The sequence below is a fragment of the Mastigoproctus giganteus genome, chromosome 1, assembly GCF_048544385.1.
Source record: "Mastigoproctus giganteus isolate SK-2022 chromosome 1, ASM4854438v1, whole genome shotgun sequence".
NCBI classification, from domain to species: Eukaryota; Metazoa; Arthropoda; class Arachnida; order Uropygi; family Thelyphonidae; genus Mastigoproctus; species Mastigoproctus giganteus.
The window spans coordinates 206,158,716-206,175,930 of NC_143575.1; the positions used below are offsets into that span (position 1 = coordinate 206,158,716).

Here is a 17,215-nt window from a genome sequence, read left to right on the forward strand (position 1 = left end):
CCTGCTTACAGGACATGGGTCCTTCTTTGGAAAATTAAATGATTTAGGTATTTCAGCACATTAATTGTGTACTTGTGGAGAAAGAGAAGACCGGGTACATCTGTATGGGTGCCCCAAATACCAGGTTCTACGAGAGGAATTGATTGATGGAGCACCCAGCGTACGAACACTGACTTCTGGATGTGAGGCCCTTCTACTGAAGACAAAGGCAGATTTTGGTGCTTTCCAAACTTTTGCTGTACAAGTTTTCAAGAGACGACGAGTTCTGCTGCAAATGGAGCAAGAACAATGCTGATAAAATTAACTGAGTACCTCCGTGGCACATCAAATTTTCTTGAGTGAAACCTATGTAGCACATTCAAGTTTTTCATGACTCAAACTGATACATGTACACTGTTTCTGTCACCTGTGGCAATCAAACTGGAAGAGGTGATTTAACCAGAACAACACTCATGTAAAACTCACGTCTTCTATTGTATCCTTTGTCTCCACAACATGAAAACCAACATCCTCTTCAGTAAAAAAAAAAAAAAAAGGTAAAGTGCAGCCATTATCAACCCACTGCAGGATGGAAGCCTCCTCAACAATTCATGCTGAGGGAAATGGACCATAATCTGTCACGCTGGTCCAATGTGGGTTGGCAGATCGACCGTATTCAGCAGTCAGGGGCTTGAACCCCGGTTTACTCAAAGAGCTTGTGCTACTGCATTCCCGCTCCTGACCGCTCGGCTACGAGTCCTCTTCAGTAGTAGGTGACTATTTCTTCCTTAAAACGTGAACCATGCAACATCATGTTGAAAACAATTTCAACAAATCCATGCCATGAAAGCTCTTCTTGAATGCTTCTTAACATTTTCTTGAATGATCCTTGCTGCATGAGTTGATCCTCTGGCTAAATCATACTGAAATTGTAATTCCGAGGTGTCACCAGTTCCTACAATGTGATGTCCCAAGGTGAGCTGTTTCATATGTCGATCATTAGATTACAGCAAGGCGGTTGCTTGTGCCACGGCCGACAGCTGTGTGATGCAGTTCCTGATACTGCAGGCACGAATTTGGCAGCTGCTAGATAATCACTAATGATTCAAGAGGACTAGTACAAATAGGCCAGAGAAACATCCTTAGTTAGCCCACATTTCATCACTGAGTGCTCTTTCAAGGCAGAGTATTCGAGGACAGATGCTTCCCTGGGTAATTCTGGAAGTGAAAGTACTTGATGAGGATAGGTGATTCAGGTTGTGCATTTCATCCCTGACTGGTCTTTTAAGTCAGTGTGGGCACCTCCGTAGCCAGGTGGGAAGGAGCAGCAGTGCGTAGCACACGCTTCTTGATTATACCGGGGTTCGAGCCCGTGACCACCAAATACGGAGGATGCGGAAAGGTCAGGGAATGACCACCGCATATTCCCGGAGCAATATGGGCTTAGTTGCTAATGCTCCTAAAAAAAAAAAAAAAAACCCAAATAACAATTAAGTCAGTGTACTCAATGAATCGATTGGAAACATCAACCTCTAACTAAACATATTTCAATGCTTGTGAAGATGATGCATTTACAATAGATCTGTGTTCATCTTCTGACTACAATTTACTGATGAGAATACTTTTCCATTCTGACTGCAATTTACTTTGTGCTGAATTCCACACCACTTTCATGGTGTGGAATTCAGCTTTCCGGATAATATTTCATTTATTAAAAAGACTTTTCTTTCTCAGACTGGAAATTACATTGAAATTGTATGCACTGATGGCAATTTCTTACTCGCTACTTTCCATAGCAGAGACTCCAAATTCATTTTATAGGAACTGCAACTCTTCAATGTCTTATACTTGTGCGGGAACATGAAGAGCAGAACTTCTATACATGTATTTTGTAATTGAGCGGGAATTAGTGATATAAATCTGCAAAATATTGTGATTAGTGGTGGGGATGCCATGAAAGCTGGCTAAGACCACCTCGTACAATAAATAATAAAAGAAAATATATAGTAATAGTAATAGAGGCATGTGATTCAAGAAAGCAAGCGTATGAGTTTATGTAGCATCAGCCAAAAAATTAAAATTCACACAACCTTCCCTCTAAAAGTTTGTCTAGTTCCTCCTTGAATTTATTTAAACTATCAACTTCCACAACGACAGATGGAAGTTTGTTCCAGCAATTAACCACCTGCTGGCTAAAGACAAATTTCTGCACATCTATTCAACAGCTGTCTTTCCTCAATTTGAATTTATGCAATCTTAGGTTCGTAATCTGAGCAAGCGGAAGAATCCCGTCAGAATTCAGCATGCTCAACCCCTTCAAGGCCTTATACACCTCACAGATGCCTAGTCTCCTGCCGCTGCAATTTACAGAACTTAAGCCTCTCTTGGTAAGAGGACCCTTCGTTCCCCTCCCCAATCTTGTTGCCCTTCTCTGTACACGCTCAAGCAAATCTACATCCTTCCTAAAATAAGGCCTCCAAGCCTGTATGCAGTACTCAAGGCATGGCCTGACCATTGCCTTATACAAAGTGATAATCACCTTCTTTTCCCTACTAGCAAAATTCCTGTATATCATTGACAAAACTCCATGACCTGCTCTGGCAGCCTGTCTGCATTGCCCAGAAAACTTCATATCTGACTGCACAATTACTCCCAGGTCTTTTTCATTTTCTACCACCCTAAGTATAGTACCACACAGTTGGTGCATTCCTCTGGGGTTACTTCTACCCGTATTCAGTACTTTGCATTTGTCAATGTTAAACTTCAGCCACTTCTCAGCCCATCTACCCAAATTTTCTAGATCCTGTTGCAGTAGCACACTGCCATTACTGTCATTAACAACCCTGCTAACCTTTGTATCATCAGCAAACTTCGACACTAAGCCTGATATATCTTCATCAATATCATTGATAAATATACAAAACAACACCAGGCCCAACACCGAAACCTGTGGGACTCCACTAATAACATTAGTCCACAAAGAGCAGGGTCCATTGATTACCACTCTGTCTTCTCCCACTTAACTACTCCTTTATCCATTGTAGCAACGTACCCATAATACCATTCTGCTCCAATTTGTATAGTAGTTTTCCATGCAGTACAGTGCCAAAAGCTTTCCTAAAATCCAAGTATACGATATCAAAATTATTTTTTGCATCCAGTTCCTTTGTAACCACATCATAGTATTATCCAATCAAATTTGTCAGACAAGACTTCCCTTAACAAACCCGTGCTTTGTCTGAATTATTGATGCAGTCTTGTCTAGATGATCCTGCAATGCATCTTTAACTGGTGACTTCATTATTTTACCCGGAACAGAAGTTCCGGGTAAAGAAGTTCCGGTGAACTAACTTGTCTGTAATTACTCGCGTCACCCTTTGGTCCCCCTTTGTGAATTGGGGATACATTTGCCCATTTCCAATCCGTGGGGACTTTCCCTGAGTCCAAGGATGCTCTCATAATTATGGCTAAGGGTTTGCTTAGTTCCTTTGCCGCCTCCTTTAATATAACTGGATAGATCCCATCCACCCCAGGAGCCTTCCTTTTGTTTAACTTCAACGATTTCTCTTTTCACTGTAGTCACCTTTATGGAAGCAAAAACCCTTCCCTTTACTCTTGATGGTAATTATATCTTTACGTAAATCCGACATCAATACACTGTGATCACTGCCACCTAGTCTTTCCTTTATCTGCAAATTCTTAATGCATGAATAATCACTACTGATAACCAGATCAAGAGTATTACCCTCTCTGGTTGCCTCTCAAACATCCATGCTGCTGCAGAAAACAATCATCCAATAAATCCTTATCTTGTATCCTAATTTGGTTTATTCTATGAGCAAAGAGGTAACCTCTCTTTATGAATCTGCTGGTTGATATCTGTATTTTTGAGTCTAAGGCAGATTTTGTTATTGAATATTTATAGGCATTGAGAAAATGATTAAAAATAATAGACCTTTTGTGTGTTAGCGGTTGATAGCTGTTATAATGCAGCAGCATAACTGATTGTCGGTTTTAGGTAGATGTTAAATTGGACTTCATTTGTGTCCCGAGTAAGTGTGAAATTTAGAAAATTTAATGATTTTCTTTCAGTATTTTCCCTTTCCAATGCAAAATTGAGTCTAGGATGAATATTATTAAACAAATGTAAAATGTCTTGAATAGTGCCACTATCATCAATAACAAGAACATCATCTAAATACCTCTCATAATATGTAATATGGGGTAGTAAAGGCGTCAAATGTATATATGCTCAGTTGCTGAGAGGTAGACCTCCGATATTAAGCCACTTAGACTCGATCCCTTTGGTAAACCAAAAATTTGTGTGTATACCTTGTCTCAAAAGGCGATATAGTTGGCTTCAACTAAGAGTTTGATCAAGTGAAAAAATCTTTAATAAGAAGCTTCATATAATTAATCATTATGGGGTTATTATTTAACATATGCTAAGCAATATCTATTATCCTTATTGCCAAGTCTACGGTCCTCAAGGTTATTAAATAATGTATCATAGTTTTTATTCCAAAATGTATTGCCTGTGTAAAGGGTTTTATAATACTATATACATGTGTGGCTAAGGATGAAAATGCCAATTTGGGGTGAATAGGAAATCCGGTTTTATTCAGTTTTACCTGACCGAAAAATGCTGGAATGTTGTATGTTCTGGCCTTCAATTCCTTTAACTGAGACATAGAAATGGAATCATTTTTTCTATATGTGTTTAACATTTTATTGTACTGATTGACCAAATTAGTAAATAATACCAGGTCGACTTCAAGATAAGTGGAAGTATCTGATATGACTGAATCTAACTTATTAATATAATCAGTTTTATCAAATATTACAACTGTATCTCCTTTGTCTGCTCTCTCTCTGAATAATGTCTATTTTCCAAAAGGTCACGTGAAGCTGAAATTTCATGTCTATTCAATTTAGGAAGTTGTGTGCCTTTTATGTTATTCACCACTTGGTTAACTTATTGAATAAATAAATTTTTTTGTGGAACATCACGAAGTTCCAAATTCAATATCTATTGCGAACTGTTTTTTAAGTAGCTTGCGAGGTGGTAAATTATAATTCAATCCTTTGGATAAAAGTGAAATCTGGTCCTGCAGTAGCTTATATGAGGAAAGATTTGTAATCTGTTGATATGTAGGCACGTTGCATGTAGGATGTGGAGGTGTTCGACAACTAGCTGAAGCATTCCGATTGTGTAAGCATGTTGTATGCTTGTGGGTGGTCGCAACTGAACTCTTATACACTTGGCCAGAAGCTTCCGAGAATGTGTTTGAATTGTGTGTAGGCACATTGCACATATATAAAGGGGTTACAGAAGCACTCGTATGAACCTGGTTTGATACCCGTGATAATGTATTCAATTTGTTAATGTGTCTGTTTTTTTATTTCTGTGGCCTGTGCTTCACATCACAAATCTATAGAGGTCATCAATACAGACCAATCGTTTGGATGTAGATAATTTTTTAATTTGTCGCGAAATTTCCTAACCAGGGAAGGGTATTTTTGTTTATTAGAATACCTAGATTTTAAGCCAAGTTTAATAATATTGTGAGATGTGGCAAGTACTTGTTGCTTTATGCCCAAAATGAAATTTTATGATTAAAATTGACCCTGGAAAGTTTCAGAACGATGTTTTTTTGAAGATATATTTCCTGAAAAAAACGGGGGTTTTTTAGGAAATTTTTACCATATTTGGGTCTCTTTAATAGGAAGCTTCGTATAATTAATCAGTATAGAGTTATTATTTAACATATCCCGAAGAATATCGAATCTGTATGCAACGTTTACAGTCGTATATATAGAAATAACATCCAGTGAGAATAAATTTTCATTATCGCCAAGTCTACAGTCCTTAAGGTTATTAAATAATGTATCATAGTTTTTTTATACAAAATTGTATCACCTGTCTAAAGGGTTTTATAATACCATATACATGTGTGGCTAAGGATAAGTTCCTGTAAGAAATGATGGGGTGAATAGGAAATCCGGTTTTATGCAGTTTTACTTGACCGAAAAGTGCTGGGATATTGCATGTTCTGGCCTTCGATTCCTTTAACTGAGACATATTAATGTATAATTTTTTCGATGTGTGGTTAATGTTTATTGTACTGATTGACCAAATTGGTAAATAATACCGGGTCTATTTCAAGGTATGCGTTGAATAAACATTAGATATTCTTTAGGATATGTTAAATAATAACTCATTATTATTATTATTAGCCATATGGTACAAGGAAGCCTGAGGCTTATGCTGCACCAGCCAAAAAACATTCTCGAGTTACCCTGAGAGAGAGAGAGAGAGAGTCAGAAGTAGAAGGAAATCACCAAGAAAGAGAAGAATGATGATATCCAGCTCAGAATCCTGGGTGATTAATTATATGAAGCTTCCTATTAAAGAAATTTTTCACATGATTGAACTCTAAGTTGAAGCCACCTATATCACCTTTTGAGACAAGGTATACAAACAAATTTTTGGTTTGCTAATGGGATTGAATCTAAGTGGCTTAATATCAGAGGTCTACCTCTCAGCAATTGAGCGTACATTTGATGCCTTTTCTACCCCATATTACATATTATGGGAGGTACTTAAACGATGTTCTTGTTATTACTGTTAATTGCACTATTCAAGATATTTTACATTTGTTTAATAGCATTCATCCTAGACTCAATTTTACATTGAAAAGGGAAAATACTGAAACAAAGTCATAAAATATTCTAAATTTCACACTTACTCGGGATGCGAATAAAGTCCAATTTAACATCTATTGTAAACTGCACAGTTATGCTGCTGCATTATAACAGCTATCACCTGTTCACCTACATCAGGTCTATTGTTTTTAACCAATTTCTAAATGGCTATAAATATTCAATGACTGAATCTGCTTTAGACTAAGAAATACAGATATTAACCAGCAGCTTCTTAAACAGCCCCCCTTCCCGCTACAAAAACCAAATTAGGGTACAAGCTAAGGATAAGATACAAAAAACTACACTAACCAACAATAATAACATCAAACAATAGTTTATTTCTGTCTCATACATTGAACAGTGGCACAAACAACTTAACAGATTCTTTAAAGATACCGAATTTAAAATTATGGCCAGACCAATACAGAAATTACATGCTACACTGAACAATCACTCAGTCCTTTCCTCTTTTGCCACACAAGTAAATGACCTGGTATGCAACATTTCTTGCAGTTATTGCAACTCATCTTATGCTGGATTTGAGAGTAAAGCAGCACACATCCTCAGTCCATGCTTCTCGTTCAGCAGCAGCATCAGAATTGGCCTTTCATGCCGTTAACGAAAACCATAAATTTTTATTCAACGAGGCCAAAATACTTAGTGTCCAACATAATTATGCAGGAATATTAATTGCAGAAACCATCAAAATTAAATTACATGAGAATTCTATTAACTTTTACTGTCCATATCTAATCTCCGATTCCTGGTCTTTTACACCCATGCTCAAAGACAAATAATTGTGGTGTTTTATGCACATGTGTGAAGATAAATCTCTATTTATGATTCCGGCTCACGCATACTCTGTAATTTCCATTCCTGTGATCAAGACATATGGTCAAAAAGCCCCATCAGATTGAGGAAGGAAAGTCTTTTTTCAAAATTTACATTAAACTTGTTTTTTTTTATTTATTTATTTTTAATTTTAAATATTTATAAATTTAAAATAAATTTATATATTTATAAATTTATTTTTAAATTGCTTTTAATTAATTTTAATTGCCGGAGAAGATCATAAGGAAGTGTTCTACTTATATATTGAGGGAAATTTCTCTTTTTCTTCTACAAATATTGAAATATAACATAGAACGTATTGAGCATCATAGCTCTGTTTTATACTAATTATATCAGAAAGGGTATTTCTACCTACTAACAATATCGTTAATACCACTTCCTCCCCTAAGGATGAAAAATTATGGTGTCTCAATCTTCTTCTGGCTGAGTAGCAGTCTTGTTGGCTTACGTCTTTTAAAGGACTTACTGTAAAGCAATTTATGCTTGATGTTTCATTTGTAAATAAAATAAATCTCAGATGGTTTACTTTCAGTATACATGCTACCTTTTTTCTTACGGGTCATGGTTCCTTCAATACTAAATTAGTCTCCTTTAATCTTCCTTCTTTGTCTCTTTGCTTTTCTGGTCTTGTTAAGTACTGGATACATGTATTTCACCCCTTAACATTGATACTTTCAATGTTAGGGCATGAACTCCAACCTGATACTTTCAGGTTGGAGCTTTTTGCTATTATGGGTCTTGTTATTCCTGGCTCAGAAACAAAATTTCTTACTCTATGTTCTTTTCAGGATTTTCAAATTTTGCTAACAATGTCTTCATTAAACAAAAATATGAAATGTCTGCCACCAATCGGCAATCATAAATAAAATTATTACATTTGTTTGTATTCCTATTCTCAACTCAACTATAAATATGTTCATCATCATCAGCCATTTTCAATCCACTGCAGGATGAAGGCCTCTCCAGCAACTTTCTGGTTCCTTCTGTTTTGTGCAGTGGCCATTCATTTACTACCCACAAACTCATGAATTTCATCTATCCATCTCCGCCGTTGTCTTCCAGGTTTTCTTCTAGCTCCTCTTGGGTACCATTCTGTTATTTTCTTAGTCCATCTATCATTGTGTCTTCGAGCTATGTGTCCTGCCCAAGACCATTTTAGTTCTTTAGTTTTGATAACAATATCCTTTACTTGAGTTTGCTGCCTAATCCATGTGTTTCTCTTCTTATCTAACAGTCTGATTCCCAATATAATTCGTTCCATTCTTCGCTGTTTAGTTCTCAGCTTCTCTTCCATTCTTTTGGTGAGTGCCCAAGTTTCACTTCCATAAGTCATGGTGTATACATTGGTTCATTATTTTACGTTTCAGACAAGCTGGGATATTGCTCCTCAGTATGTGACTATATTTCCTAAATGCTATCCATCCAAAATTTATTCTTCTCTAGACTTCCAGCCATTTATCATTATTACAGCTAATAACTTGTCCCAGATAAGTATATGACTCCACCTTTTCAATTACTGATCCTTCAATCATTATGTCCCTTTCTGTGGCATACTTGTTCATCATTATTTTTGTTTTAGCCATATTCATCTTTTGTATAAAATCCTTACTAACTGTGCATAACTGATCTAGGATTTTCCTCTAATTCTTTGCGATTGTGGCTTATGACCACAGTGTCATCTGCAAATCGTAAATGGTTTAGGTACTCTCCATTCACATTGACTCCTTTCTGCGACCAGTCTAATCTTCTGAAAGTTTCCTCAAGGGCAGCAGTAAACAGCTTCAGAGATATTGTGTCTCCTTGTCGAACTCCTTTCTCGATTTTAAATTTGCTACTGTCTTTGTCTAGTCTAATAAAGAAGGTAACATTCTCATATATTTTCTTCAAAATCATAATATATGGGGTATCTATGCCTTGTCTTTACAGTGCCCGAAACATTGCCTTATGCTGTATGGAGTCAAATGCCTTTTCATAATCCACAAATGCCAGGCATAATGGTGTTTTATATTCATTTGCTTTCTCCATTAGCTGTGATATTACGTGAAGATGATCCGTAGTTGAGAATCCTGTCCTAAAGCCAGCTTGCTCTTTCGGTTGATTCTCATCAAGTATTCTTTCTAATCTGTTAGTAATGACCCTTATGAACAACTTGTAGATGTGGGATAAGAAGCTAATTGGTCTATAATTTCCATTTCTTTCTTATGCAGCAAAACTATGATTGCATTATTCCACTCCTTAGGCGTCACACATTTTCTAATGAATTTTGTGAAGAGCCTTGCCAGTTTTTATGTTATGTCTCTTCCTCCCAATTTTAGCAACTCTACAGTAACTTCATCTTCCCCCAGGGCTTTCTGATTCTTCATTTTCTTCAACACATGTTCTACCTCATCAGGAAGAATATCGGGTATGTCGTATGTGTTGCTAATTTGTGATCCATCTTCCCCACTGCTGGCATCATTCCCCTGCTCCTTGTATAATTCTCTATAGTAGTTTTCTGCTATTTGAATTATGCCTTCTCTGCTATTTATAAGTACACCATTGCTATCCTTCGGTTTCAGTATCATTTGTCTTTGTGTATTACTGCTTATGGCTGCTGATTTAAGTCCTTTGTTTTCCCTTAATGCTTGTTATACTTTTCTTGTATTAAATCTTATGTCCTCTCTGAGTCTCTTTCTAAAGGCTTTGCATAACTCAGTATACTCAATTTTCTCCTTGTCAGTGTTTATCTTGCTCTTCATTTGTTACCTTCGGTTCATCATAACATTTGTTTCTTGACTAATTTTTTCTTCTTTGGATTTCTTTTTCCCTATAGGTTTCTCGGTCCTGAACACTCTGCAGAACTTGTTCTTATGTTCCAGTACACGCTGCTTTTTCTCCTCTTCTGTTATCTCAAAGACCTTCATATTATTTACTCTTGAGTCAGTTTTTTCCTTTCTTTTCCTACATCTATATCGTGTGCATCTTACCATTCTGTGATCACTTCCAACATTTACCTTATTCAGGACGGTAACATCATTCACGATATATCTTCTGTTAGTGAGGATGAAGTCGATTTCATTAGTTGTTAATCCATTTGGACTCTTCCATATCCACTTTCTGTTCACACTTTTCTTGAAAAAAGTGTTCATTACTGACAATCCTTGAGATTCTGCAAATTCCAAAAGTCTTTCATTACTTTCACCAATTCCAAAATTTCCTATAGTTCCCCTTTCCGCGCTGTTTTGTCTTTTTCCAACCTTAGCATTGAAGTCCCCCATAATAATAGTGTAGTGGGTTTTCTGCTCATCTAGAAGACTCTCAGTTTCGGTGTACACTTCAAATTCTTCATCATCATGGCTTGATATTGGTGCATAACTCATTATAACCTTTAGCTTGTACCTCTTAGAAATCTTGAGTATTAGTCTTGACACCCTTGGTGATGTACTTTTGAATTCCAAAATGTTTTTTATATTTTTATGGACCAGAAAGCCAACTCCACCTTTGCTCCTTTCGCTGTTTCCATTGGTATACAGCAGATTTCCACTTGATAAACTTATAAGTGATTTATTTCTTCTTGTTTCAGCCAAACCGAGATATTCCAATTCACATTTTATAGTTCCTTTTCCAGCTCTAATATCCTGTCTTCACCGATGAGCGATCTTCCGTTGTAACAGGCTAAGTTCAGTTTCCGTGCATGGCAGCTTGGTTGTACCCAGAGATTCTTAGCACCCTCTGCTTCCACTCTGATCCTGTTGCTGCCGTAAGAGGGGGAGCAAAAGCCACTGGGGACTGAGGACCATTTGTTTTGTTGTGCTGTCATGTACTGGAGGGTTTGGTCTTTTCCTCTTTACACTGACCAGGCGTCTTGAAGAGAACCACTCTACACGTTCGTTGCCACATAAGTGACGTAACAGGGCTTACCATCGAGAAGGTTGCATGATTGGATTTTAGGGTGGCAGGCCAACTGGACTTCTCCTAAATCATCTGTAATAGAAAGATATTGGATCCATCAGTGTTTTAGACTGAGTGTCTGATAACACACAAAATACTTGTTCCCCTCTAAGCCCCCTTATATGTTCATACTTGATTATAAGTTATCCTTAGTTTTAATATCTTGAATTTAAAGAAATTGATAATTTTTGTCTTGTAAACTCTGGGTTAGAAGTTATTTCTTGTTAACGGAATTATATAAAACTAATTTTATATAAAACTAATTATATAAAATTAGTTTTATATAATTTCCTGTTTACTGTCACCTTACATTACATTTTAAGTTTTCTCCTTAAATTTACTATTCCACTTCTCATTTTTGTAATTATAAGTTTACATGCAAAACAATATAGTAGACGTTGGCCTAACCATGTGGAGAGCCTCTTGGCCACTCAGTTGCAACAAAGCACCTGGTAATTTGCTGCATCCAATGGCTAAGAGGTCCTACAACATATCATTAGCACAACACAAACACCACACTGTTTACACTTGGCCTTTTCTGCTGAGGCTATAATATCCCAGTAGAACAAACGTCACACACACACACACACACACACACACACACACACACACAAAACTATTAATCATATATATATATATATATAAATATATATATATATATGGCGTTTTTTTTTTTTTTTTTTTTTTTTGCTTTTGCTCACATCCACTGGTATTGCATTCCCTCCAGTGGGTGTGGGATTTTGTCCTACTATAGGACATCAAATGATAGTAGAAATTTGCCCACGTGATGGTTAGGTTACATTTAACTAGATTGCAGTTATCATGAACACATGTTATTCCATCTTGTGACAGCTTTACTGCATGCACAAGATCAGATAAAAATAATCTAATTGCCAGGATATTTTTTTATAAAATTGCAATTTTACAGAGGATGAAATATCTGTAAGTTACACAAAGTGTAAGTATGCATTTATGTATTAGGCTTGAAATTCATTTTCATCACAATGGTTGGTTTGGAACATTATAGACCCAGATGCCGATGCACTATAAAACCTTTAAACAAACAAACAAATCATCACAATGGTGAAAGAGTTCAAACAAAAAAGTTTTTTAATGCAAATACTTCTTAGGCATTATCTGCCCAACAGTTCATTGAAATAATTGTATACAAAAATATGGGATAAACTATAGTTTTATTTGACTTTCTACATTTCTGTTGAATTATGAAAAGAGTTCAAGTCTGTATAATCATAATTTTTAAAATTAGAATACTGAAAATTTTATAATTGGAAATTAATTTATTATGGTACTGTTCATAAATATTTTAAGGAGGAGAAGGGATTTTGAGCAGTATATCAGTTGGCAGTCTTTTGGATGATAATTTATGGCACGATGTCTTGATTTCACGTCAGGAGAAGGATGTTTCATTTTCTGTAGATAGAGTTGTGGTCAAGGAGAAAATTCGTGGTGATTTCTCTCAGCTGGATTTAAACAGAGAGGTAACTTTTATTTAGCTTTTCTTTAAATGGATGTTAACTAATAAATAGTAGTGCTTTAGTGAGTAAGTAGGAGTTTGTCAAACCTCATAAGAATTATTGGCGAAGGTAAAGAAAGCCCACACGAGAAGCACGCAAAAGTTCGATATATTTACCAGTAAAAGTACTTTGCCGTAACGGCATTTGTATTGTCGCTCGTTCAGTAAACGTACAGTGGGTGCTATTGGTCAGGAGTAGAAATTGAATCCCCATGGGAGATTGAAACCCTCCCAAAGTGGAGGGGGTAACCTGACCTTTTTTCTTTAGAATCACTGGTGGACTAGTGGATAAATTGCTTATTAAGAAAAAAAAAGGCAAAGGTAAAGGAAGCCCACACCAGAAGCACGGCAAACTTCGAAGAAGTTTACCAGTGAAACTACGTTATGAACATTTTTTATGAAGCCAGAACTTCCAATATGACTGTTCATGATTCAGTTAGTGACTCTAAATAAAAAATGTCAGGTTACCCCCTCTCCACTTTGGGAGGGTTTCAAGCTCCCATTGGATTCAACTTCTACTCCAGACCGATAACACCCACTGTCTGTTTACCGAGCGAGCAACAATACAAATGCCGTTACGGCAAAGTACTTTTACCGGAAAATTTCATCGAACTTTTGCATGCTTCTTGCATGGGATTTTTTTACCTTAGTCGGATTATTTAGTTGTTTCTTGTGATTTTTCACTTATTCCAGGCAACCTACCATTAGAAAATTGATTAGAAAAAGAAAGAGCATTTAACATTGTGTTGAAAGTCATAAAGTGGAAAATAGCTGACAGTATTTAATTAAAATAAAATACTAAGCACCATGTTTTAGAGTACATTACTAATTTATTAGCATTCTAATTCAGTAAATTATAAAGTCCCAGTACAGACAACCTACTTGAGTTGTAACATTTCATATTCCTCCTTCTAGAATTTGTTTTCAAGTCTGGAATAGAAATAAGAAAATATATAGAAGTTGAAATTGCCAATTCCTAATGAAAACCTAAAGCACAAATAGAGTTAAATCAGTATTAATACTTGCACTAAATTATTCATCAAATTAAATTATCTAAGAAGTGTAGAATGTGAACAATTTGTCTAATGTATTCTAAATCTTTTTCCCACCAAGATATCAAAATCTTTGCAATTTTTTCCTATAATGGGATATTAATGTATAGGACTGGTATTATAGTCTGTAATCAACATCTCTTGTAAGTGTAAATTAACACAGTGATGCAAAGTAAGTGCATGCAACTTATTGCATACACTTACTTACTCAGTATCTTGAGCAATGTCTCCTGTAAAGTTATGCAAATTATTATTCAGTTCATTTAATGGTTTTGTTTAAGTCACTTGATAATCTACTAAAGTAATCATATAATAATGATGCCTAGTGTACAAACACCTTTTGGAAGCTGTGATTTATTTACATAGTATCATATACTGTGTAAATAAATCACAGCTGAGTTGTCAGCTCTTATACCTCCAGGTACTTGCCCACTGATGAGAGGCTAGATAGCTTCAAAATGGTGCCATCTAGGTGGTGATACTCAACTGAGAATGAATAATAGCAGAGTTCTCTAATGAGGAAGTGTTACTTATTTGAAGAATAAGAGGAAAGAAGTGTATTGTGTAGGATTTCACAATATGAGAAGTTATAACAATGATGCCTAACATACAAACTTCGGTTTGTCTTAAAAATTCAACTGTGTACAAGTAACCCTCATGTAACCTGGTGGTTAGGTTCCTATAAAATCTCATGTAGTGCCAAACCATGTTATACGGGACTAAGAACCAGTACAAAAAGGAGGTTACGTTCCAAAAGCTAACAAAAATACACCATTTTTTTTATAACTATCAAAAACTTAATTTTTATTGAAAATAGTAATAACTGAACAAACACATTAAAAACTGTGATACATATATGTGAGATAATGTACGATCATTTAATTTTCTTCCTCTTCATCATTGCTAATCTCAATCAAACCAGAATGTTTTCTCTGTTGCAGAATATCTTCACCTTTTGAACTTTCTTCTGCAGCATCTAGATTTCATGTATCTTCTGCTCTCTTTAAAAATCAGTAATCTGGGTTTGCTTTTGCTTGATAGATCTTTGTAAATTTCATGGTATGGAGCTAAGTATTTTTGAAGTTTCCTTTTGAACTTTGTGCTCCTTTCAGTCGAAGGATCTGCATTCAAAAAATAAGATTCTAATTGCTTGGCTAAAGATTATGCCTTCCCTTATGCTTTTTTAGTGTAAAATTTGGAACTTCAGAATTTTCATCTGTGCTGTCATCCTCTGAATTGATTTGGTTTACCTCTGATGCCATTTCCACCAAATCCACTTGGCTAGCCTCTTTTTCTACCAGTAATTCTTGAATGTCTTCAGTAGTCATATCGTCAAAACCTTCCCCTCCTACCGACTTATCAAGTTCTACTATTGCTAGGCGCCTCCGTAGCCAGATGGGAAGGAGCAGCAGTGTGTAGCACATGCTTCTTGATTAGACCGGGGTTCGAGCCCGTCACCACCAAATACGGAGGATGCAGAAAGGTCAAGGGAATGACCACCGCATATACCCGGAGCAATATGGCCTTAGTTGCTAATGCTCCTAAAAACCAAATAACAAACAACAAACATCTACTATTGCATCAATACTGTTTTTTGCCAGTTCGACCATATTTCCTGAATGAACTGACTCTGGCCATACATTTTTCCAACATGCATATGTTAATGGTTTTGCTTCTTTGAGCAATACAGTCCTGATACATTCTGATACAGTCCGCAATTAAAAAATGTTTCCATGCCTCCATCACTTCAATGGAATCAGAATTTCTTTTTTTTTTTTTTTCCTCCAAAATCCATTGTAACGATTTTTTGATGTAATGAGCTTTAAAGGTAGATATAATGCCTTGATCTAATGGCTGAATTAAAAAAGTTGTATTAGTATTAGATGATAGGAACATTACTTGAACTTTTGGGTGGCCTGGCACTTTATCCAATAGTATTAAAACTTTGAAATCTGGATTTTTCTGCTTTAAATAGTTTTCCACAGCTGGCATTTTCCACTGCTGATTTATTTAAACTATTCTTTAAATAAATCAGCAGTTGCTCAAGCTTTTTTATTTGCTTTCTAGTATACTGGTAACGCGTTTTTATTTGTGCCTTTCATTGCACGAGGATTAGAGGATCTATAAACTAGCATAGGTTTTATCATGTAACCTCCTGATGTGTTAGACCGGACAGGAAGAGAGGAGGGATTATGCTGCTAGTTAAGAAACACATAAAATCTAAGGGCATCCGGCTGATGTTGGTGGACAATGCAATGATGAGTCTGTTTGGTGTGACATAAGCATTGGGAGATCAAAATTGAGAGTAGGAGTGTGCTATAGGCCTAATGACTCTGAGTATAATGAGCAATTGGGCAGAGATATAAAGTGGGCCAGTAAATTAGTGTGTCTTATAATGGGTAACTTTAATTTCCCAGACATTGATTGGCATTTGTGGGTTGGTCACTCACACACTAGCAAGGCTTTTGTGGATTTATTGTATGATTGTTTTCTACATCAGCATGTTCGGAAGGCAACTAGAGGGAGTAATACTCTTGATCTGATTATCAGTAGTGATTCTTCATGCATTAAGAATCTGCAGATAAAGGAACCACCAGATGGCAGTGATCACATTGTGCTGAAGTGGGATTTACTCAAAGAAAACTGCCGTAAAGGGAAGGGTTTTTGTTTTTGTAAAGGTGACTACGGTGGTCTGAGACAGTATTTAAATTCTATATGGTGGAACCAACTGATGATGTTACCAACAGCAAATTCAAAATGTTAAGAATTCAAAGAATTAATCTTGGAAGCTACTAGGCTTTTCATACCAACGAAGAAATATTGTTCAAGATTTAGGCCTAAATTGATGTCAGATGAACTAATGAGGCTTGTGGCAGAGAAGAAAAATGTATGGGATGCATATAAAGTATCAGGTGACACAGAAGCCTATGGCAGATATAAACTAGTCTGTAATCAAGTCACAAAGGAGGTTAGGCAGGCAAAGGCAGCTTACGAGAAATCTTTGGCAAAGGATGCAAAGGAAACCAGCAAAGAGGTTTTTACTTATGTAAACTCTAGAAGGAAAGGGATGAATCAGATTGGACCACTTAACATAGATGGGTTGACTATTGATGATCATGCTCAGGTAGCTGATAAACTGAATGAGTATTTTGCATCTACATTC

General features: G+C 36.2%; 1 protein-coding gene across 1 annotated transcript in view; it reads left to right on the forward strand.

Annotated features, from left to right (window-relative positions):
• The window catches only part of Nrx-IV (neurexin-4), a 405,554-nt gene that overhangs the window by 132,538 nt on the left and 255,801 nt on the right, over nucleotides 1-17,215 (forward strand). The window contains exon 6 of the mRNA XM_090384064.1: nucleotides 12,796-12,965. Coding sequence (XP_090240190.1) covers nucleotides 12,796-12,965 — 170 coding nt within the window. The remainder of the gene's footprint in view (nucleotides 1-12,795; nucleotides 12,966-17,215) is intronic.